Source organism: Sus scrofa, chromosome 6 (assembly GCF_054392235.1).
Source record: "Sus scrofa isolate SSC_HxYL_T2T_F1_AM1 chromosome 6, Sscrofa_HxYL_maternal_Yorkshire_Landrace_v2.0, whole genome shotgun sequence".
NCBI classification, from domain to species: Eukaryota; Metazoa; Chordata; class Mammalia; order Artiodactyla; family Suidae; genus Sus; species Sus scrofa.
The window spans coordinates 89,461,080-89,484,667 of NC_139388.1; the positions used below are offsets into that span (position 1 = coordinate 89,461,080).

Below are 23,588 nucleotides of genomic sequence, written 5' to 3' on the forward strand. Positions count from 1 at the left end.
TTCTTTCTTTCTCTTTCTCCCTCTCCCTCTCTCTCTCTCTCTTTCTTTCTTTCTTTGCCAGGCCTGTGGCATGCAGAACTTCCTGGGCTAGGAATTGAACTCACACCACAACAGTGACAATGCTAGATCCTTAACTGCTAGGCTCAGGGAACTCCTCTTTCTTCGAGGCTGAAGCATCTTCCATTTTATGCATATACCACATTTTGTTCATCTGCTCATCTGTTGATGGACACTGGGGTTCCTTCCACCTCTTGAGTATTGTGAATTCCACTGCTGTGAATACAAGTGCACCCATATCTGTTTGAGTCCTTGCTTTCAATTTTTTGGGGTATACACCTAGATGTGGGATCGCTGGGTCACATGGTAACTCTATTCTTAATATTTTGAGAAAGAGATGACTTCATTTAACCTCTGCTGAAAGGAGAGAGAGGACTCAGCTGTTCCTCCCAAACCCAGAAACCATGTAGCGGTTTCTGCAGTGTTTGGAGCCCAAAGTCTGCTCCCTGCTCCCAGAACGGGCCCACTTCCTTCCCTCTGCATGTGGCCAGGCAGCTGCTGCAGTCCCTTCTGGGAGAGAAGCATCGGATGCAGAGAGCAGGGATTTTTTGGCTTCCATCTGGTTTCAGCAGGACTTCCCCAAGCCCAAGACTGTGGTTCCACTTTCTGCGTTCTTGCTCCACTCTGCTGGCTTCCCTGTTTGGGCCCTAGCCTGTTCCCGGGACTGTGCAGCTCCTGCCCAGCCCTCCTTAGCCACCACCCCTACTGGTCCTGGCCCCTGCAAGACGTCTCGGGACTCTCCCCTCCCCCTACCGAGGGCCAGAAGCCACTGTGCCTTCCCTGAGACCTTGTGGGAGCTTCTCTGGGCTTGAAGAGGGCTTGCAGGTAACTTTCCATCACATGGGAGGGAGCAGAGTCAGTCCTAGGAAGCTTCACAAGCAGACATGGCTCCTCCTTGAGGAGATGCGGATACTGACTACCCTTTTCCCCCAGTGAACACCTGCCAGTGGGGGAGGCATCTTCCAGCAAGGTCTCCATAACCACCTCAGGGAAGCCTTGGCAGAAAGTTGCTCATGTTTATACACAGAAAATCTAGAAACCATGCTTCAAGCTCTGGGAGCATTTCTGGTCTCCGGTGAGTTTCCCACCTCACTCTCCCCAGGAGAGGGCAACTCAACATGTGTCTGCTCTGGTGGGTGCCCTGCACACCCAGAGGTGTCATCACGTGGCAGACTGCCATGGGACTTGTGAAAGGGCACATGTCTCACAGCCAGAAGGGCCCATGGCAGAGGAAGAAGCTCAGGGTAGCCTCCAGGCTCGGAGATGGATGCCCTGTAACCTAGCAACCAGCATGCAGAGGGCAGCTGCCTCCCTCTCCCCTGGACCAGAGGCATCTTCCTCCTCTCACCCACACCCTGGTCTTGACCTTCCTGACTGCTGGAGTGTTTCCCACCACCTTAGGCCAACGTGCCACAGCAGGCGGCAGGACACTGTCACCACCACATCCAGTGCGGCATCAGTGTTCGTCCACTCCCCGCCCCTGGAAAGCACACCCTGCCCCCTTGCGTGCTGCCGGAAAACCACAGGCCACGTGATAGCATATTCAAGACTGGATGATGCCAATGCAACAGCAGGGTCCCTAGTTACCCTGAGTTACCCCGGCCAGTCACTTTCAGATCCCAAAAGCCCAAACAAGACTGCGGAGGAAATTCCAGCGAGAGTCCCCAGCACGTCCCCAGCCCCTGCACGAGCCCGGGCTTCCCTCTCCACAACCCACGCAGCTCCTGAGGGCCCAGGGGAGGCCCAGGCCAGGGTTTCCCATCTGGAGAGGTGGAAGGGGCTCAGGCAGAGGCAACCCATAGGCCTGGCTTTGAATTCCATTTCCTCCATTTGCATGTTGTGTAACAGCAAACCAGAGTTTCCCACTCAGAATCTTATTTTCCTAAGATAGAAACAGGGTGCTTCATGAAGGAAACGAGAGCTGAGATCTCTGAGAAGTGTCACAGGGCACAGGAGGGCCCCAGGAAATCATGAGAACAGAGAGCTAGCACTTGGCATGTGCCCAGATGCCTGTGTTACATTCTCATTTGCACCAACACTCCTGTTCTGGCCAGCCCCATTATACAGAGGGGACTGAGACTCAGAGAGGTTAAGGAACTTGCCTGAGGTCACACAGCTAAGTGATGGAGCCAGGATTTGTGCCCAGTTTTATCTCCAAAGCCCATCTTTATATTCTTCATCCTCTCCTGTAATTCTAGGCAAAACTGGGCTGCAAAGAAATGTGGCAGATTCACATGGCCTGCTGAAACACATGGGGGAGAGACGAAGAACTGCCATTTCCTCCAGCCTGCTGGAGGAGCAGCAGAGCTGGGTTAAAATCCTAGCATCTCCACTCTCTCTTTGCATGATCTTAGGCTAGTCCCTTCACTTTTCTGAGCCTCAGTTTCCTCATCTGTAAAGGGGGAATGATTTTTGTCTTGCCTACTTACAGGGAGGATTAAACAAACAAGTGAAAGGTTGTATAGGGCCTGCTCAGAGTAGGTGCTCAGAGAATCCCTTGGTGATGCTTCTGGAAACCTGTGGAAATGTCCCTCTCCATCCCATCTGCTCTGCTTAGCCGACCCTCCTTCTGAGCCCGAGGCCCCTTGCATCCTCTGTGTTCTGCTGCTCTCAGCTCTTGCAAACGTCTCTCTCCTTCTTTATCTTGCTGGGCCCAGCAGAGACTCAGCAGCTGTTCACTAGGACTGAAATATACCCTTCGAGGCTGCAAAAACACACACACTGGAGTTCTTGTTGTGGTGCAGTGGTTAATGAATCCAACAAGGAACCATGAGGTTTCGGGTTCGATCCCTGCCCTTGCTCAGTGGGTTAAGGATCTGGCGCTGCCGTAAGCTGTGGTGTAGGTCACAGACGCGGCTTGGATCCCCCGTTGCTGTGGCTGTGGCGAAGGCCAGCAGCAACAGCTCTGATTTGACCCCTAGCCTGGGAACCTCCATATGTTGTGGGAGCAGCCCTAGAAAAGGTAAAAAGACAAAAAAAAAACAAAAACAAAAAAACCCCCAAACAAAACACACACACACACGCGCGCACACACACATGCGCGCACACACACATGCGCGCACACACACATGCGCGCACACACGCACACACCGTTTGACCCAGAAATTCAACTTCAGGAATCTAGTGCAAGGAAGTATTTTTCTGTCTAATGATTGAAGAGCAATTAAGCAAATAATTACACAGATAAGTGTAGTAGTCTTCTACTACTTTTAGAGTGACAAAAAATGAAATCGAGCTTTTTGCACAATATCCGTATCATCTCACTTAATCCTCACAACCAGCTCAGAAAAGATTCTTTCCTCCATTTTACAGATGAGGAAACGAAAACTCAAAAATTGAAGTGATTTGCCTAAAGTTATATAACAAGCAAGAGGAGGAGCTGGGATTTAAACCTCAGTTTGACTGTCGAGGGACAAGGAAAAGACTTATCTATTTCTTCTTTGTTCACTGGAAGTGGTTGGTCTCTTTCCTAAGCAGATTTTTAGCTCAAGGAAGAATTTTTCAGGAGAATTGTCCAGAGGGTAGAGCATCCTGGAAAGGTAATGAGTCCCCAGTGAGTAGAGGGCTTGGAGTGTCCCGCAGAGGGATTCAGGCGACCTGACGCTCTACCTCCCTCCTCAGACTCAAAAGGCAAGGCTGCTCCTTTCCTGTGAGACCCAGAACTACTCGGCGCGGGCGGACTTCCTTTCCCGGTTCTGCTGTGAGGACCGGGGGAATGCAGGGGGCGGGGGGGTTCCTTCATCTTCATCCTCGTCCTTCCTCCACGATGGGGTACATCACTGACGACTGGGCACGTGGGGACCAGCTTTTATTTACTCAGAGCCTCTCGGGGGTCAGGTCCTGATTTGGACCCTCCAAATCGTGCCACCAATGTGAGAGCCGGGTCCTGCAAACCCCCCGTAGAGGTCGGGGAACCTGAGTCCTGGAGAGGGAGGCGGCGCGTGCTGGAGCGCAAGGTCGCGGCCCTCACGCCCCTGGGCGGGGCTCTGGCCCCGACTCCGCCCCGCTGGGCCGGCCGAGGGGAGGGTGCAGGGCCCGGCGGCGGCGAGCGGGCCACTCGATCAGGTCCCGCGAGCTGCGCGGACCATGGAACCTGTGTCGCTGCAGGACTACGTGCGCGCCCTGGACCCCGCCTCCCTGCCGCGAGTACTGCGGGTCTGCTCGGGTGTCTACTTCCAGGGTGAGTGAAGGGCCGAGACCCCTCCGACCTCCCGACCCCGCTGCGGATCAGGTTCTCTCTTCCAGAGCGTTAGAAACCCGGGACGCTGTGCCCGGGGTTCGAATCCCGAAGCTGCCGCTGCCCAAGCTGTGTGCTCTGGGGCTACCCTGCAACTTCTTGGGGACACGGTTTTTTGCTTCTGAAGGGGGTTGGCCGACCCCGGTGATGGGACTTCAGTGAGCACAGATACTCAGGGGGGTGGAACCGAACCAAGCTGGGGTGGAACGGCGGTGCGCAGTGCTTGAGGTCGGACTCTGTGGGGTCGCAGCCCTAGGATGTTGGCGACGCCGAGCTTGATTCTGAAGCGACAGGTCAGCTCTCCCCTACATGTGACCTCCCATTCCTTCCCCTTCGACACCTGTCTACGCGGCCTTCCTTCAATCCCTCCATCCCGTCTTTGCTCTCTGCTTGGCTGCTTGGCAATGGATAGTATTTGATCTGATCAGCTCTTCAGGTCTCAGCTTAAATGACTCCTCCTCCAGGGAGTCTTCCTGGGTCTCTCTGCTCCTTGCCTGAAAGGGATTGACAGGCCATGAAGGGACAGGTGGCTGCTCTGAGGGTGAGGGAGGAGCTGTGGTCAACTGAGTGGGGAAGTGGGGGGTGGAGGAGAGAGGGAAGCTAGAGTCTGGGTGGGCTGGTGGGAGGCTACTTCCTTAGAGGGCAAACTTCACACCAGTACCCTGCCCATCCTGTTCCCTCCACCCTCTCCCTTGTTCTGCACCGCAGATCAAGAGTGATACATGCTGGAGGGCCCCTCACGGGAGCAGGACAGGCCACCACACCATAGCATCTTGCCAGGCCCACTTGGGAATGTAATGGGTCTGGGTTCGAAAGCTCTTGTCTCTCTGGGGGCTTCCTGCAGGCATCTTTGATCTATTTGCTCTCCTTCCAACATCCCCCACCCGCTGTGTGTCACAATACTTGGTTTCCTCATTTTGCCTAATGAGAAGTGGTGAGAAGTGGTGGGAAGTGGCGGAAGGGGGACGGTAAGAAAAGAGCTAGATGGGGTGTGGGGGAGCTAGAGGAGGGCCGATGGTGATACCCGTGGGGCAGGTGGCCGTGACCGACACTCAGCCACTACCACTCGACACTTGGCAGCGGTTGCTCTGTGCCAGCGGTGGAGGCAAACATCCAGGGCTGAGTCTTACTCTTTTTTTTTTTTTTTTTTTTTTTTGGCTGTGCTCACTGAATGCAGAAGTTTCCGGGCTAGGGATGAAACCCCTGCCACAGCAGCAACAGTGCCTGGTCCTTAACCTACTGAGCCACCAGGGAACTCAGTTCTGCCTCCTACCTGATATTCTTGTGCTGCCCATTCACCCTTGCCAACCCTCAGCTTCATTGTTTAAGAAAAGGAAATTGTCCTTCCCTCCAGCAGTAGGCATGGGTCTTAAATGCAGCAGCACATCTGCAGTACTGAGCAGAGTGCCGAGCATACAGTAAGCACTCAGCACGGCGGGGGGGGGGGGCTGCTGCTCTTACCAGGCCCGAGGTTCTGTATTCCTAACTCTGTGTTTTATGAGCCTGTGTGTATTTTCCTGGGGCTAGAGGTGGGATTTTCATCAGTTTCTCTGGGCTGTTAGGGAGGGCTCTGCTGGGGCTGTGCTGGGAGTGGGGTGGAGTGAGGTGGCCTTGAGGCTCGCCTACTGCATCAGCAGGATGGAGGGCCTGTGCACCAGCCTTGCATGAGAGCTCTTCATCCGGAACCTCTCATGTTCTGGACAGGAAGATGGGCTGCTTGCTTGAAGGTGGGGGCCCAGAACCCTGCCTACTGGGCCCATCCTGTTCATGGCCTGCCACTCTCTTCTGTGCTTCCTTTAAAAAATGATTCACCTGGAGTTCCCGTCGTGGCGCAGTGGTTAACGAATCCGACTAGGAACCATGAGGTTGCGGGTTCGGTCCCTGCCCTTGCTCAGTGGATTAATGATCCGGCGTTGCCGTGAGCTGTGGTGTAGGTTGCAGACGTGGCTCGGATCCCGCGTTGCTGTGGCTCTGGCGTAGGCCGGTGGCTACAGCTCCGATTCAACCCCTAGCCTGGGAACCTCCATATGCCGCGGGAGCGGCCCAAGAAATAGCAACAACAACAACAACAACAACAACAACAAAATGATTCACCTGAAAAAAAGAAAAGAAAAAAGGGGAGTTCCCATTGTGGCTCCTCGTAAATGAATCTGAGGAGTATCCATGAGGGTGCGGGTTCGATCCCCGGCCTCACTCAGTGGGTTAATGATCCGGCGTTGCTTCGAGCTGCGGTGTGGGTTACAGAGGTAGCGTTGCTGTGGCTCTGACGTAGGCCGGCAGCTGTGGCTCCTACTTGACCCCTGGCCTGGGAACATCCATATGCTGTGCTTGCGGCCCTAAAAAAAAAAAGAAAAAAAATTCATCCAAAGAAGGAAGCACCAGCATGAGTGTTTGGCTCTGTGGGACCTCCGGGCAGCACTGAAGATCTCTGGGCCTGACTGTTTAGCTGTTTAATGAGGGAAACAGGATTTGCTGTGTTGTTTACTTGTTCATGACTTGCTTCGAGGCTGGGATGGATCAGTCCTGCCCTGTGAGCTGAGTTCAGGAGGCGGGGGATGGGCCCACAGAGGGGTACAATCAGCATGCAAAGAAGGCAAGGGCGGCGTTTATGCTGGCTGAGGACGGCTGAGCCGGGGTCTGTTAGGCAGGGAGGACAGGGAAACGCATTCCAGGCGCTGGAACAACATGTGCAAAGGTGCGGCAGAGTAGCACCCATGGGAGAAGAGGGCAGGGGCCTCCCAGCGCTTGGCCTTTGCTGAACCGGTGAACCCGGGTCTGTGTCTCCGCAGGCTCCATCTATGAGATCTCTGGGAACGAGTGCTGCCTCTCCACAGGGGACCTGATGAAGGTTACCCACATTGGCCTCCAGAAAGTGGTCTGCAAGGACCCGGAGACAGGCCAGACCATGGAACTTGCTCCCGATTTCCAGGGTAAGGTCAGCGCCTCTGTGCCTTGGGCCTGGAACCTTCCAGGCACACCCTCGGACACACTTGACCCCAGCACGAAGCCACACGCCCCTCCCCAGTGTGTGAGAACACACGCGACTCTCACATCCACCACTCCCCAGCACTCAGGCCCGGATGTCCTGAGTGCTCTGCCGATGCCCTGAGCTGGCATGGCTGCCCCCTCTCTGTATCCGTCTCTGCCTTTTGGCCGGGACGCTCTTTGTACTGGGTCTTTGTCCACGTGCCTGTTTCTGTGTTCGCTCACACATTCACTCACCAAACATGTATGGACACTCCGGGTGTGCCAGGCCTTGTGCTGGGGGCTGGGGGGCGTGGGGCTCAGGATGAACTAGGTGCAGCCCTCTCTCCGGCGGGGAACTCCCAGGAAGGCAGAGATCAGGAAACAGGAGAAGTAGGCATGAGTTTAGAGAGGGCTCTGGAGGTCTTCAAGAGGGGCTTCCTGGAGGAGGTGGCACCTGAACTGGAGGAAGGATCCCAGCTGGAGGGAGTAGCATGTGCACATGTGGTGCTCCAGAAACCCCTGGAGTTGGGGGGACCATGGGCCCTGATGCTGAAGCCAGCAGCCTGGATGGGAATCCCAGCTCTGCCGGCTACTAGCTGTGGCCGTGGAGTTCTGTGGCCTCTGTGTGCTTCAGCTTCTTCCTCTTTAGTGGGGGTGATCAGGCTTGATGTAAAGATTAACTGAGTTGCCATGTAGGGAGCAGTTAGAAGAGGGCCAGACACAGAGCAGGCGCCCTCTGAGGGCTTGTTCTCAGTATAGTTTCCTGTGCCAGGTGAGGGCATGGGTTCCAGGTGGGGAGGTGAGCAGGAGCCAGACCACAGGGGTGGTGGGGGAAGGTCGTGTGGGAAATAGACACATTTTGGACTTTTTCGAAGGCATTGAGTAGCCCCTGAGGGCTTTAAATAGGGAAATAACAAAACCTTTGTATTTTGAGGTTTTGGGGTTTTTCTTGAGGTTTTAAAAATTTCGTTGAAATAATTGCAAGTTTACAGAAGGCTTGCTAGAACTCCTCCTGTACACCAATGATTAAACATTTTGCAACATTTGCTTCCCCCCATATATATACACATGAACATATATTACTATATATGTGAGTGTATGTGTATATATATATACATACATGTTCCCAAATATATATATATATATACATTCCCAAATCATTTTAGAGTAAATTGCAGACATGATGCCCCATTACATCTAAATATTACTCCTAATATTTGGTGTATCTCCTAAAAAACAAGGACATTCTCTCCCGAAACTGTAGCTCCAATTCAAGAAACTTACTATTGATACAATACTGCCATCTAACCCATAATCTATTCAGATTTCACAAGGTGCCCTTAATGATGTCCTTGATAGCTGGTTTTTGCCTTGATCCAGAATCCAGGAATTTCTGTTGTGGCTCAGTGGGTTAAGAATCCCAATTAACATCCACGAGGATGCAAGTGTGATCCCTGGCCTCACTCAGTGGATTAAGGATCTGGTGTTGGAATTCCCGTTGTGGCTCAGTGGAAACGAATCTGACTAGTAACCATGAGGACACAAGTTGGATCCCTAGCCTGTCTCAGTGGGTAAAGGATCCGGTGTTGCCGTGAGCTGTGGCGTAGGTCGCAGACGCAGCTTGGATCCTGCATTGCTGTGGCTGTGGTATAGGCTGACAGCTGTAGCTCCGATTCAACCCCTAGCCTGGGAACCTCCATATGCCGTGGGTGTGGCCCTAAAAAGAGAGAGAGAGGGGAAAAAAGGGGGGATCTGGTATTGCCGCAAGCTGCAGCGTAGGTCACTGATGTGCTGTTGTTGTGGCTGTGGCATAGGCTGGCAGCTGCTGCTCTGATTCAGCCCCTTGCCTAGGAGCTTCCATATGCTGAGTGTGTGGCCCTAAAAAAAAAAAACAACAACAAAAAAAACCATAATCCAGTCCCAGATCGCATGTGACATTTGGCCAGCCTCCTTTAGTCCCCTGCAGTCTGGGACAGTTCCTCAGCCTTCCTTTGTCTTGACATCAACTTTTTTTTTTTTTTTTTTTTTTTTTTTTTGCTTTTTTAGGGCTGTACCCTGGCATATGGAGATTCCCAGGCTAGGGGTCGAATCGGAGCTGTGGCTGCCAGCCTACGCCGCAGCCATAGCAATGCGGGATCCGAGCTGTGTCTGCAACCTACACCACAGCTCACGGCAACACCAGATCCTTAACCTACTGAGCAAGGCCAGGGATTGAACCCACGTCCTCATGGGTACTAGTTGGGTTCGTTAACTACCTGAGCCATGATGGGAACTCCCGGACATCAACATTTTTCAAGAGTCCAGGAGGTCAATACTTTTGCAGAATGTCCCTTAGACCGGGTTTGTGTGGTGTTTCCTTGAATTGATTCATTTGTGTTGAGTGTTTTGGGCAGGGAGACTCTGGGAGTGATATTATAACCAGACATGGGGCATTTTAGGCCTGTCTGGTGGCGGAAGCCATGGACAGGGTGGTGGGGGGTGGGGAGGGTTAGAGGGGAATGAGCAGTGGGGCAGCCAGATTGGCAGATGGGATTCGGGGTAGAGGGGGTGGTCAGAGGTCATTTGGCCAGCAGCTCCTGGGTTTCTAGCTTGGGAGAGAGCAACTGAGGTGCTCACCCACCCAGGATGGGGTGATACTGCTGGTGTGTGGGGTTGCAGCACTGGTGAGGTATCTGGCGGTGAAGACGGCATATTAGAGGCAGGTGGGGTCGCAGGGTGGGTAGATGCAGTGGCCATCAGTGTGTTTGTTGGGAGATGAGCGCCTGTTCTGTCGTCTTTGTGACAATCCCTGTGTCCATGCCTGTCTGTGTCCGAAGGAACTGTCCCCACCCTGCCCTTCTCTGTCCATTCACCCCGTGCACTTGCTGCCTCCCCCCTCAGCCCTGCAACCTGGTTACCCAGATGCTGGCCTTCTTGGCACCTGTCCTTGGGGGATTTTGGCTGGTTCTCTGCAGCCAGACCCGGGCATGGGATATGCAGCTCTTGGTGCGGCAAAGGCCTGCCCCATCCCAACACCCTTTTCTGTGCCCCATAGGTCTCTTCAGCCCCATCACCAGCCCCCGGAGCTATGGAACCCTGGAGGAGCTGGTCTCTGCTGCAACCCAGCATTCCAGGAAGCTTCCCATCTGCTTCATGTCAACCCACAGAATCACCACCGAGGCCAGGATGGTGACCGAGGCGCAGCCCCTCAAGCTTGAGGCTGTGGAAATGCACCACGGGACCTACTATGCCCGCTGTGTGCTGGGAACTGGAGTCCAGCAGGCTTTTCTGCGCCTGCCCCTGTCCCAGAAGGGGTGCTTCTGGGAACTGAAGCTGGGGGACCCTCAGACCCTCCTCCAGGTGCTACAGGACCCGGCCCTGAGGGACGGCCCCCTCACCTGCCCCGTCCTCCCCTGGCACTTCCTGACCCTGAGGCCAGAATATGAGGTTGAAGCCATCATGCACTGTGAGTTCCCTGGGCAGGTGGGTGGAGACAGGGGCAGGAGGCACAGAGGGGGCCCCAGGGATCTGCTCTGATGGAAGATGCCCCCCATCCCTGTGGACAGTCCAGGGATTCCAAATGGCTTACCCAGTGCACACGTTGTAATGGAGTAAAGATCCCTCAGGAGTGGAAGTTAGGTGTAGAAGGAGATAGGAAAATGAGACAACTTGAATGAGGGCCCATGTACTTTATAAAACTGTGCAACAGTTGGGTTGTTAGCTTGCTACAACCCACAATGGCGAGGACGAGGAAACCCAATGTTACAAATTGAAGCTTTGGAGTTCCCGTTGTGGCTCAGTAGGTAAAGGACCCAACTAGGATCTATGAGGATGCGGGTTCGATCCTTGGCCTCACTCAGTGAGTTAAGGATCCAGCATTGCTGTGAGCTGGGATCTAGGCCACAGATGCAGCTTGGATCCCACATGGCTGTGGCTGTGGCATAGGCCAGTAGCTACAGCTCTGATTTGACCTCTAGCCTAGGAACCTCCATATGCTGCAGGTGCGACCCTAAAAAAAAAAAAACAAAAAAACAAATTGAAGCTTTGACCATTTATTTGCTCAGGAGAAATATTTTCTGTCCCTTGAGACAGCAGGATCGTTCGTGAAGGTGCTCCTGACTGGAAGGGCACTGCCTGGGTGAATTCCCCAGCTGTTTTTTGGGCTGGTGACTGAAAACAAAGGATTTGGTGAGACGGAGGCAGAAGCTGGTCAGGTCCGGTGTCAGAGGCCAAGCTGGAGCAGAGGTAGAAGAATGGATGCCTAGGACCTCCTCCCTGGAGGACAGAGGGCTTGTGGTTCCGCTCCCTGGTGTTACCTAGAGGAGGGCAGGGTTGCTGGCAGACTCCAGAGTCAAGTTTTGATTCTTTGTTTTTTTTTTTTTTTTTTTTTTTTCTTCTGTCTTTTTGCCTTTTCTAGGGCCACTTCCCGCAGCATATGGAGATTCCCAGGGTAGGGGTCTAATCTGATGTGTAGCCACTGGCCTACACCAGAGCCACAGCAACTCGGGATCCGAGTGACATCTGCAACCTACACCGTAGCTCACGGCAACGCTGGATCCTTAACCCACTGAGCAAGGCCAGGGATCAAATCCGCAACCTCAGGGTTCCTAGTTGGATTTGTTAACCACTGCGGCACGACAGGAACTCCTCGATTCTTTGCTTTTTTTAAAAAAAAAACAACTTTAGGAGTCCTGTTGTGGTGCAGTGGAAATGAATCCGACTAGGAACCATGAGGTTGTGGGTTTGATCCCTGGCCTCACTCAGTGGGTTAAGGATCCGGCATTGCTGTGAGCTGTGGTGTAGGTTGACGGCTACAGCTCTGATTTGACCCCTAGCCTGGGAACCTCCATATACTGTGGGTGTGGCCCTAGAAAAGATAAAAGCCAAAAAAAAGAAAGAAAGAAAGAAAAGAAAAACCTCAAAACCAAAACAAAACAAAAACTTTAAAAACTGCTTTATGATGGAAAAATTCAAATATATACAAAAGCCAAGAGTAGCATAACAACCCCCACATCCCCATCATCCAAAATCAGAGTTGTCAACTCACAAGCTCTCTTGTTTCATCTCTCCCCACTCTGCCCCACCTGATTATTTCGATGCGGACCCCAGATATCATCTCATTTCTTTTGTAAATGATCCAAAACACATCTCTTTTTAAAGTGACTCTTGGAGTTCCCTGGTCACCTAGTGGTTAAGGATTCAGTGATGTCACTGCCATGCTTTGGGTTCAGTCCCTGACCCGGGACCTTCCAGATGCCACAGGCATGCCCCACCCCCCCCAAAAAAAAATTGTGGAAGTCTCAGGGCCAGGGATTGGACCCAAGCCACAGTGGCGAACCTGAGCCACTGCAGTGACAATGCCAGATCCTTAACCTGCTGTGCCACAAGGGAACTCCAGGGTAGACTCTTTTCTATTTCTTTTTTAACAAACACACAATGTCATTCTCACGTCAAAAAAGGAACAGTAACTCCTAGTACCACCGACTTGGAGGTAACATCCACTTGGTGTTTGAATTTCCTTTATTGTCTCATAAATTTTTTTACAGTTCATCCATATCAGAATCCACATAAGGTCCACAATATTGTTGATTGTTAGGTCTCTTAAGCCTCTCTCTCTCTCTTTTTTTTTTTGTCTTTTTGTCTTTTTAGGGCCATACCTTAAGCATATGGAGATCCCGAGAGGCCAGGGTGGAATCGGAGCTATAGCTCCTGGCCTATAGCAATGCCAGAGCCACAGCAATGCCAGTCTGAGCTGCATCGACGACCTACACCACAGCTCACAGCAGTGCGGAATCCTTAACCCACTGAGCAAGGCCAGGGATCGAACCCACAATCTCATGGTTCCTAGTCAGATTTGTTTCTGCTACACCACATTGGGAACTCCTCTTAAGCCTCTTTAATCTCTAGGTTTCTCTCCTCTTGTTTTTTTGGTAACTTACCTGTTGAAGGGACTAGGTCATTTGCGCTGTAGGCTTTCTCACATTTTGGATTTTGTGGCCAGCCTCCTTGCAGTGTTACCATGTTCCTCTGTCCCCTGCACTTTCTATTGTGTCCCCCTGAGACTACGCTGCATTTCAGTGATTCACTAGGAGGGCTCCCCGGATGCACTGCAGTGAAAAGACACAAGGCAGTCAGCAAAGGAAAAGGCGGAGCTTCCCAGAGTCCTCTCCTGGGGCAGTCACCCAGGACACGCTTCATTCCTCCAGCACTGAGTTGTGACAACACGTGTGAAATACCTTCTACCAGGGAAGCTTGTTGGAGACCCAGAGCCCAAGATTTTTCCTGGGCGCTGGTCACCTGGGGACCCTCTGCCTTGTACTTGCCAAAATCCCAGCCTCTCAGGAAGAAAGCTGGGGTTCCGCATCAGCCATCTTGTTTGTAGGTGTGGTGAGCCACTCTTATCGGGGAAGAGTGGGCACCCTCCTAAAATCCACCTTCCCACATACCAGCCAAGGACCAAGCTTGAGGGCGGGCAGGGCTTTCTAGAAAAGGCAGTGTCAGGCCAGCTAAGTTAGCTCTTTTCTGCCCACCTGTAAATGCGTACTTACCTCCAGCGGCCTGACTTGTGGCCAAGAAGGCATGTGGTTTCTCCTGGCTGCATGAGGTGGGGGCCAGGCATCCCCACTGAGCTGGGTCTGCCCCCAACCTGACTTTCAGCAGCAGCCCTGCCATGTGGTGTAAATCAAATAACACCATTGGAGTTCCCGACATGGCTCAGTGGTTAACGAATCCGACTAGGAACCATGAGGTTGTGGGTTCCATCCCTGGCCTTGCTCAGTGGGTTAAGGATCCGGCGTTGCTGTGAGCTGTGGTGTAGGTCACAGACACAGCTCAGATCTGGCATTGCTGTGGCTGTGGCGGAGGCAGGCGGCTATAGCTCCGATTAGACCCCTAGCCTGGGACCCTCCTCATGCCATGGGTGTGGCCCTAAAAAAAAGACAAAAGAACCCACCTGAGTTGGCTCCCCTGGATAAAGAGGCAATTCAGCTAATCCATAAGGCTTTTTTTGTTTTGTTTTGTCTTTTTAGGGCTGCACTTGTGGCATATGGAGGTTCCCAGGCTAGGGGTCGAATTGGAGCTGTAGCTGCTGGCCTACACCACAGCTACAACAACGCCGGATTCGAGCTGTGTCTGCAACCAACACCACAGCTCACAGCAACACCAGATCCTTAACCCACAGAGTGACGCCAGGAATCAAACCCACATCCCCATGGATAGTAGTCAGATTCATTTCTGCTGAGCCACGATGGGAACTCCCATAAAGCATTTTGAAGTAAAAAACAGAATAGTATAATGAACCCACATGTGCCCACCTCCCAGCTTCAACCAATTATCAGCTCATCTGGCACAGAGCAAAATTCCAATAGTGTGACCTGCAGGAAGTCACGGCCACTCCTCAGAGCCTCAGTGTTCTCATCTACAAAATGGGGAGAGAGCTTTCCTTGCTCTGTCTTCCACGTAGTGTGGCTCAGACACCGTGGGTGGGACAGTTTTCCTCATATTAGAGTTTATGCACAAGGCACTAATCAATGCCCAGAAGGGAAATTTTCCAAAATCATCAAAGTCAGTGTTTTTCTTTTCTTTTTTTTGCTTGTTAGGGCCACACCCTCCACATATGGAGGTTCCCAGGCTAGGGGTCAAATCAGAGCTGTGGCCGCCAGCCTACACCACAGCCACAGCAACGCTGGATCCAAGCCACCTCTGCGACCTACACCACAGCTCATGGCAATGCTGGATCCTTAACCCACTGATCTAGGCCAGGGATTGAACCTGCAACCTCATGGTTCTTAGATTCATTTCTACTGTGCCGCAATGGGACCTCCCACTAGAATAACTTTTTTTTTTTTTTTTTTTTTTTTTGCTTTTTAGAGCCGTACTCATGGCATATGGAGGTTCCCAGGCTAGGGGGTCTAATTGGAGCTACAGCTGCAGGCCTACAACACAGCTGCAGCAATGCCAGATCCGAGCCGTGTCTGCGACCCACACCATAGCTCACGGCAGTGCTGGATCCTTAACTCGCTGATCGAGGCCAGTGATCGAACTGGCAACCTCTTGGTTCCTAGTCAGATTCGTTTCTGCTGTGCCAGAGCAGGAACTCCTAGAATAACTTTTTAAAAAAGAGGTTGAGGAGTTCCCATTGTGGATCAGTGGTTAACGAACCCGACTAGGATCCATGAGGTTGCAGGTTCGATCCCTGGCCTTGCTCAGTGGGTTAAGGATCTGGTGTTGCTCTGAGCTGTGGTATAGGTCACAGAACACGGCTCGGATCCCGCGTTGCTGTGGCTCTGGCGTAGGCCGGCGGCTACAGCTCCGATTAGACCCCTAGCCTGGGAACCTCCATATGCCGCCAGTGCCAGAAAAGACAAAAATAAATAAATAAATAAAATAAATAAAATAAAATAAAAAGAGGTTGAAGGACAGATGGGCAAGGAATCTGGCCTAATAGGAAAATGCTGGTAGGAAAGGTCTGCCGACCTCTGTCGGGGCAGAGGGCATACCCCTGAGCCGACCTCTTCCCCCCTACAGTGCGCAGGACCGTCGTCAAGATCCCCTCCACCCTGGAGGTCGACGTGGAGGATGTCACTGCCTCCTCTCAGCACATCCACTTCATCCAGCCGATGCTGCTGAGCGAGGCCCTGGCCCGGGGTGGCCCCTTCCCCCTGTCCACGGAGATCCTGGAAGTTCCGGAGGGGCCATGCCCCTTCCTCAGCCCGTGGGTGGGCTGCTTGCAGAAGGGCCAGAAGCTCTGCATCCAAGGCCTGGCTTCGCCACCCTGGCGGTTCCTGGCCTCAACGAAGGGCCGGAAGGTGCCCAGACACTTCATGATCTCCGGAGCCTACCAGGGCAAGCTGCGGCGGCGGCCAAGAGAGTTCCCCACCACCTTCGACCTCCTGGGTGCTCTCCAGCCAGGCCGGCCACTCCGGGTGGCAGTCACGAAGGACTGTGAGGTTGACGGGTTAGAGACCCCCGGCTTCACGTCCCTGGCTATGGGGGACAGGCTGGAGGTGTTGGGGACTGGCCAGGCCCTTGGGGCTCAAGAGAGGGACATAGAAGTCTTGGTGTGTCAGCGGCTGAGTGACCAGACGGGGGAGGAAGAAGAAGAGGATGGCGAGTCGGAGGACCAAGAGCAGATTCTGCTGCCCCTCTACTTCCCTGGCAGCTTCGTGGAGGAGTTGAGGGATGGCCGGCGCTACAGCCTGCAGGACCTGACCGCCCAGTTCTCGCTGCCCTGTGAGGTCAAGGTCGTAGCCAAGGACACTAGCCTCCCTGTGGACCCTCTGCCCTCCTTCCCGGGCCTGCGGCTGGAGGAGAAGATCATGGAACCCTTCTTTGTGGTCAGCCTGGACTCCAACCCTGAGATGTGCTTCGAGATCTCTCCCCGGTGGCTGGACCTGACGGTAGTGGAGGCCAAGGGGCGGCCAAGCCAGCCGGCGAGGCCCCTCCCCGTCGCCACAGTGGAGGAGCTGACGGAAGCCTTCTACTATCGCTTGCGGAAGTTATCAGCCTTTGAGAGTCAAACCCCCCCGCCCAGGCCTCCGAAAAGTAAGAGCCTCGATGGGCAGAAGAAGCCGGGCAGAAAGGTGAAAGACGCGCAGGTACCAACAGAACCCAAGTGGGCAGGGAGGGGCCGCCTTTTGGGATCATTCAGGTCTTGCCGTTTCTTTTCCTTTTTTTTTTTTTTTTTTTTTTTTTTTTTTGCCTTTTGGGGCCGCCCTCGAGTTATATGGAGGTTCCCAGGCTAGGCGTTGAGTCAGAGCTGCAGCTGCCAACCTACACCACAGCCACAGCAATGGGTGATCCGAGCTGCATCTTCGACCTACACCATAGCTCATGGCAACGCCGGATCCTTAACCCACTGAGCGAGGCCAGGGGTCGAACCTGCATCCTCATGGATACTATTCGGATTTGTTTCCGATGCGCCACAATGGGAATTCCTTGCCGTTTCTTTGTCTGGCATCACGTTCCTTACAGTGGTGCAGAAACTGCGGTTTATAAAATTGCAGACGTTGTGCTATTATCATTCCGTCCCGACCATCCTGACGTTGGTGTGATTATCTATATTATATGGTTGAGCACATGAGGTCCCAGAGACTGAGACTCCCCTAAAGTCACAATTCAGAAATGGGGGGACCTGAACTGGAGCAGCATGCTGACTCCTAGTTCACGGCACCTCACCTCTCTGCTACCCCTGCTGTCACGCCCTTCGGGATTTTTCACCTAAATTGGTTCAGCAGCCACGTCAAACCCCTACCCACAGCTGTCAGAATGGCCTCCCACAGCCTTCCCTGCTCACAGGGACCGTGACCCCATCTTCGGTGGCTCCACATCCCTCAGGGTAACACGAACCCCCTAACGTGGCCTCCAGGGCCCTTTGGAGCCGTCTTCAGTCTCACCTTCCCAGGCCCATCTTCCACCACCGCTCAGCAGCCCAGGCTGCAGCCCCAGAGAAACTTCTGATGCTTCCCCCATATGCCAGGATTCCCGCCTCAGCCCTTCACACACACAGAGGCGAGGCTCCGATTTCCTCCAAGGCAGTGACGGTCCTCTCTCCTCTGCATCCACACTGCACTTCGTACTTAGCTTAGCGGTGGGGCGACGTGTGGCTTTGATTCGTTGTACTCGGACTCTGGCTAGAACGGAATTCTGTGGGGAAGGGGCCTCCCATTCCCAGGCAGGCAGAGAAAATGCCAGTGAGTCTGAACAGAACCAGACCGAATCACGAGGAGGGGAAAGAACTTTGGAGTCAGGAACGCCAAGTTCATGTCCCAGGTTACTCAATCTGTGGCCTGTACACCTTCTCTTCAGGTGAACCTGGGATAACATCACTCTCAGTGCTGTTTTGCCAGCCTCCACTCGTCGGGCGCTGACTGGGGCAGGCACCTTATAGGTACTGCCCCACCCAGCTCTCAGGATGGTCCCTCTGAGGTGGGCACTGAAAGCCCTTTCTCCAGTTGAGACGTCGAGAGGCACAGAGAGGTAAAGGAGTTTACCTGAGATCACACAGCTAGCAAGTGGCAGGCTGGGCAGTTGAAATTGGGTCTGAGCACACAGCCTGAGCTCCAGCCATGTTCGGCTGAGAACAGGGGTGGATGGGGTGTGTGTGTGGCGGGGAGCCGCACATACATGCGTCGGGGTAGAGGGGGATGATCTGTACAAAAAGCACTTTGAAGGAGTTCCCGTTGTGGCTCAGTGGTTAACAAATCTGCCTAGCATCCATGAAGATGCAGGTGCGATCCTTGGCCTTGCCGTGAGCTGTGCTGTAGGTCACAGACAAGGCTTGGATCCTGTGATGCTGTGGTTGTGGAGTAGACCAGTGGCTACAGCTCCGATTTGACCCCTAGCCTGGGAAGCTCCATATGCCACAGGTGCAGCCCCAAAAAGAAAAGACAAAAAAAAAGGGCTTTGCTCCAGGACTTGGAAAGACTTGCATTTTGTACCACGTGGGGAGGTAGTAGAACAGCAGTGGAAACTAAAGAGATGAACCCTGAGAGTCTCAGCCCCAGAAGGGGCTCGTATCTGTGGAGCAGAGGGTAGAGCGGTTGTTTGCTGACAAAACCAAGCGTGGACGGGGGCATCTGAAACAGGCCTTGGGACAGTGCCAGAAAGACTGTGGTACAAAGAATTGACATTTCAGTCCCTGCCATGGTTCCTGATGGTTCCGTTGGGCTCAGTTCTTGCTTGTTGCCCTAGAACCAGGAACTTTCCCTCCCCGGGCATCAGTTCGGTCCGCTGCTCCTCAGGGAGCTGTACTGTTTGCTCTTGAAAGCGCGGTGCTCGTGTGGTAGCCAGAGCAGCGGCTTGAGAGGACACAGCCATGGTTCTGGGTCTGAACCTTGGCCGGGCCCGGGATTCCGTGTGTCAGGCCTGACGTGGCACGTTCTCTCTGAGCCTGTTTCCTCACGTGTAAACGGGGAACTGAAATGGTTCCTCAGGCACCTAAGGGATGAAAGGAGCAGATACGCATACAGCCTCTGGCACAGGCAGTTCCATCCAAGGTGTCTTCCTTCTGGGGACCCCCCACCTCGGGCCCGCGCTCTGTTCTGAGGCTTTGTGACTGCTTTTTTCTTCAGCAACAGATGTGAAGGACAACCACCAAATCCCTGCGGAAAAACGCAGGGACACCCCGTCTCTAGTCCCCAACCCTATCGTCTCTCACCCTGGCCCCTCCCTCCCCTGCCAGAGGACATTTCATGTGCTTGTAGCAACACTCTTGGGGTCCTGAGAAGCCCCACCCTGAGAAGGAAGTGGAGAGGGGAGAAGGGGAAGTCACATGCGGAGGAAGTTGCATTTCATGGACTCCGCTGCCCGGTTCTCGGGACCCTGTTGACTTCTGCTTTTTCTCCTGCTTAGTCTTTTCAGGTCTTAGAATGGCAGGAACCAGCTCTGCTGCCCAAACCCAAGACGAAGACCTTGCCAATGGTCAGAAAGGATAGGTCAAAACTGTACAATGAGGTTTCCGGCCACAAGAAGGGCCCCAGGCCCACTCAGCCCATCAGGCAGGATACAGGTGAGTCCGCCAGTCCCTGTTCGTCCTTGTCCTCCCCTCCCCCATACCACTCCTCTGCTGCTGCTTTTGCCTCTGACGGTGCAAGCCATACCCTCCAGCACCCTGCCCAAGGGCAGACCCTTCTGCAGTCCCAGTGGGGTATAGACCAAGTGGGGTGGCCTTGGGCTAAAGGGTCCCTACTGTCCCTCTCCCAGGAGTTCCAGGGCCCTGGCAAGGAAGACGGGTTCATCCTCTAACATCCTTCCTTTCCCAAGGCGCATGGGGGAGTGTTTGCAAAGGGTTTAGGCACAACAAATTGTGGTTTCTTTTCTTTTTTTCTGTCGTTTTGCCATCTCTAGGGCCGCTCCTGCAGCATATGGAGGTTCCCAGGCTAGGGATCTAATCGGAGCTGTAGCCACTGGCCTATGCCAGAGCCACAGCAACACAGGATCCGAGCCACGTCTGCAACCTGCACCACAGCTCACGGCAACACCGGATCCTTAACCCACTGAGCAAGGCCAGGGATCGAACCTGCAACCTCATGGTTCCTAGTCAGATTCGTTAACCACTGCACGATGATGGGAACTCCAACAAATTGTGTTTTCTGGGCAGGCAAGGACCTTAGAGCATCCAGACAAAGCCCTTCCCTGTCCCCGGGGAAAGTGCCCTACGGAGGAGAAGGAACCTCTGGCCAAAGGTCCTCACTGACTTGAACTCTTTTGCAGATGATGGACATGATTATGAAGAAATACTCGAGAAATTTCCAAAAACCCTCTAGGTGCTACAGGAACCTCACTTCCTAACTGCTGCTTCTCAGGGAATCTGAGATACCAGCCAACTGTTACAAGCCTTTAGAAGACCTTGGACAAGGTCTCTCAGACCTCGGACCGCGGACAAGGAGTGGCCGTTTGGGGATTGGCTGCAAATGGGATGGACACTGCACCAGCTCCTTCCGGGTCTAGGTTCCTGCCATGGAGGGCGGGCTTCTCTGGGCCCAGACCTTGCATTTGGCTCCCTCAGCCTTGGAGCTTTGGTATTTAGTAGCCAACTGGGTTCTACTCAATCCTGTGTCCCCCATACCAGTTGTCCCACTGGTTACTGCACAAAGGGATCCAAGACACTGGCCGCCCTGGCGATGGCAGGACTGTGCCTCCTGCCTCTCAGTAAAAGGGACTCAATCCTGACCACACATGGCACTGAGAGCCTTTTTGAATGTTTGCTGCTCCCTGCTCCACTCTCTCCTCCCTTTCCCCCTCCCCCAGTCTGGCCCTGAGGGACCCGGACTGTCTTCCTCATGTCTGCGGCACCCAGCACAGGACACCTGTAGATGACTATCCAAGGTTACTTTAAGACCGTAGAATAAAAATGACACCTGAGCTTCTGGAAAAATAAGAGATCATCACTTATTAAGTTATGTCTGTGTCTGACTCTTTACAAACCCCCCTCTTTTTTTTTTTTTTCTTTTTCGGTCCCACCCTCGGCATGCGGAAGTTCCTGGGCCAGGGATTGAACCTGAGCCACAGTAGCGATCCAAGCTGCTACAGTGACAATGCCAGATCCTTAACCCACTGCGCCACAGGAGAACTTCACAAACCCTATCTAAATCCTCAGTGCTCTGAGGCAGACCATGGCTTGATGTTAAAGACAGGAAATAAGCCAGTCAAGGGCCTGGGTTAGGATCCTTGCTCACCAGCTATCAGCCGTGACTTACGAGTTATTTTAACCTCTCTAAGCTTCAGTTTCTTCACATGTAAAATGAAACTAAGTTAACTACCTCAAAAGATTGTTTTAGGGACCAATGGAGAGACTATCTGAAAGCATTTAGCATAGTGCCTGGGACATCGTAAACATTCAATAAATAGGTCACTATCATTATTGCTGACCAAGATCAGAGACCTGTGCCTGCCTCTAAAACTAACACTCTAAAAAAAGCATATATATATATATATATATACACACACACACACACATGCACATATATACGCAAACATGCACACATACACATAACAAAAAAAGCAAATGAAGATAAGAATAAAACCAATACCCTGTCTACAGGCTCACCCTATCCCCTACTTATGGAATTCATCCCAGGGTTTCAGACATACCATGTTTGGAGTTCCCGTCGTGGCTCAGTGGTTAACGAATCTGATTGGCATTCATGAGGATGCAGATTCGATCCCTGACCTCGCTCAGTGGGTTAAGGATCCGGCATTGCCGTGAACCGTGGTGTAGGTTGCAGATGTGGCTCGGATCCTGCGTTGCTGTGGCCATGGCCATGGTGGCAGGTATACCTCCGATTAGACCCATAGCCTGGGAATCTCCATGTGCTGTGGGTGCAGCCCTAAGGAAAAAAAAAAAAGATATACCATGTTTCTGGGCTGTGGAGACAGAGTATTCCAACTAGTGGGAGAGCCTCACTGCCCGGTATAGTGAGCTAAGAAAAGAAATATAATGAGTTCCCCTGGTAGCTCACCTGACTAGTATCCTTGAGGACGTGGGTTCAACCCCTGGCCCCGCTCAGTGGGTTAAGAATCCTTCGTTGGTACGGCTGTGGTGTAGGCCAGTGGCTACAGTTCTGATTTGACTCCTAGCTGGGAACTTCCAAATGCCACAGGTGTGGCCCTAAAAAAAAAGAAATATAAGCCTATGACTATGCAGAGTGGAAATCAGCTTCCAAGATCAGTTGAAGCCTGTGCAATGAGGTAAGACCGCAGACCTCACTTCCTAAAAGCGGTGGGACTTTGGTTTCTTGAGTCACTGAACTAAACACCATGGTCAGCAGAGGACAGAAGAGAGAGAAAAAGATGGTGGGAGTCTCCAGCTAGGTGGGAGCCGGAAGAGGGTCAAATTTCCAGTCCTGGATTCTAGGCACCACACTGTGTGTGTCCTTCCTTGCCTACCCACACCCCTCTGCTCTCATGTGCTTCGCAGGCCTCCTGGCTCCTGCTGAGCAGTTACCACATGCCGCTGCGCCAGTGCCCAGCGTCTCGCACCCATCCTCACCTTCACACTAGTTCCCATGCCCTCATCTACAGGCAGGAGGCTGCCGAGGTGGGAAAAGCAATAAGAAAGTGAGACAAAGTTCCTTCCTGCCACAGAAGCCCCAGGGGTTGGGACCACATGCAAAATGTCAACAGTTTTCACTTCCACGTTTGCACTGTTTGCATTTAATCTTGGCAACAAATGAGCAAGATCACAAAAGAGGGGGCAGAGGAAAGGGCCACCAGCTCCCACGAAAGGGGATTTCTGAGTAGCCAAATGCTGCATGAGAAAGGAAGCAACGTCAGAGCAGGGAAAGCTGGGCTAAAGAGGAAAACAAGTCTGAAAGCCACAACTGTGAATGTCTTCCCAGAGCGATGGGGCGGGCGGGGCGGGGCGGGGAAGGACCAAAGGCGGACCCCACCCTCAGGGGGTTTTATCTTCCTTATCTCTGGAATAAACCCCTGGGCGGTGGGGAGGGCTAGAGACACCCCTGAGCAGTGGTCTCCAAAGGACATCCGACCCTTGAACGAGGGGGTTAGAGTGCTGACACCCCCCTCAACACACAGTAAAAAATCCACATACAGCGTTCCCTCTGCACCTGTGGGTTCAACCAACTGCAGACTGTGTAGTATGTATTTATTGAAAAAAAATCTGCGTAAAAGTGGACCTGCACAGTTCAAACTGTGATATTCAAGGGTCAACTCTATTGGCATGTCCCTTCTTAATTATTTTCATATCCTCTTTCATTCCTAATTCTGTTTTGTACTATGTATAACATACTAATGTAGTAACAGATGTAAGGAGCTGCGGAAATCAATGAATACAACCTCGGGAGGAGTTCCTGGCACAGCTCAGCAGTTAACGAAGCTGACTAGTATC

The 23,588-nt window shown here is 52.9% G+C and overlaps 1 protein-coding gene across 1 annotated transcript; it reads left to right on the plus strand.

The window, feature by feature from the left end:
- The first annotated feature begins 4,112 nt into the window (after positions 1-4,112).
- THEMIS2 (thymocyte selection associated family member 2) lies at positions 4,113-21,116 on the plus strand. The gene is made up of 6 exons (XM_005653378.4): positions 4,113-4,237; positions 7,084-7,224; positions 10,296-10,706; positions 15,767-16,836; positions 19,592-19,748; positions 20,453-21,116. The coding sequence occupies exons 1-6, from the start codon at positions 4,144-4,146 to the stop codon at positions 20,503-20,505; spliced, it is 1,926 nt and encodes a 641-aa protein (XP_005653435.1). The 5' UTR covers positions 4,113-4,143; the 3' UTR covers positions 20,506-21,116.
- Positions 21,117-23,588: the final 2,472 nt, after the last annotated feature.

Bases quoted from the DNA above. Each gene is read 5' to 3' on its own strand.
- THEMIS2 (XM_005653378.4), top strand. From the start codon at position 4,144: ATGGAACCTGTGTCGCTGCAGGACTACGTGCGCGCCCTGGACCCCGCC. The intron at 7,225-10,295 runs GTAAGGTCAGCG...TGTGCCCCATAG, and splicing joins ACTTGCTCCCGATTTCCAGG to GTCTCTTCAGCCCCATCACC. The intron at 19,749-20,452 runs GTGAGTCCGCCA...ACTCTTTTGCAG, and splicing joins GCCCATCAGGCAGGATACAG to ATGATGGACATGATTATGAA.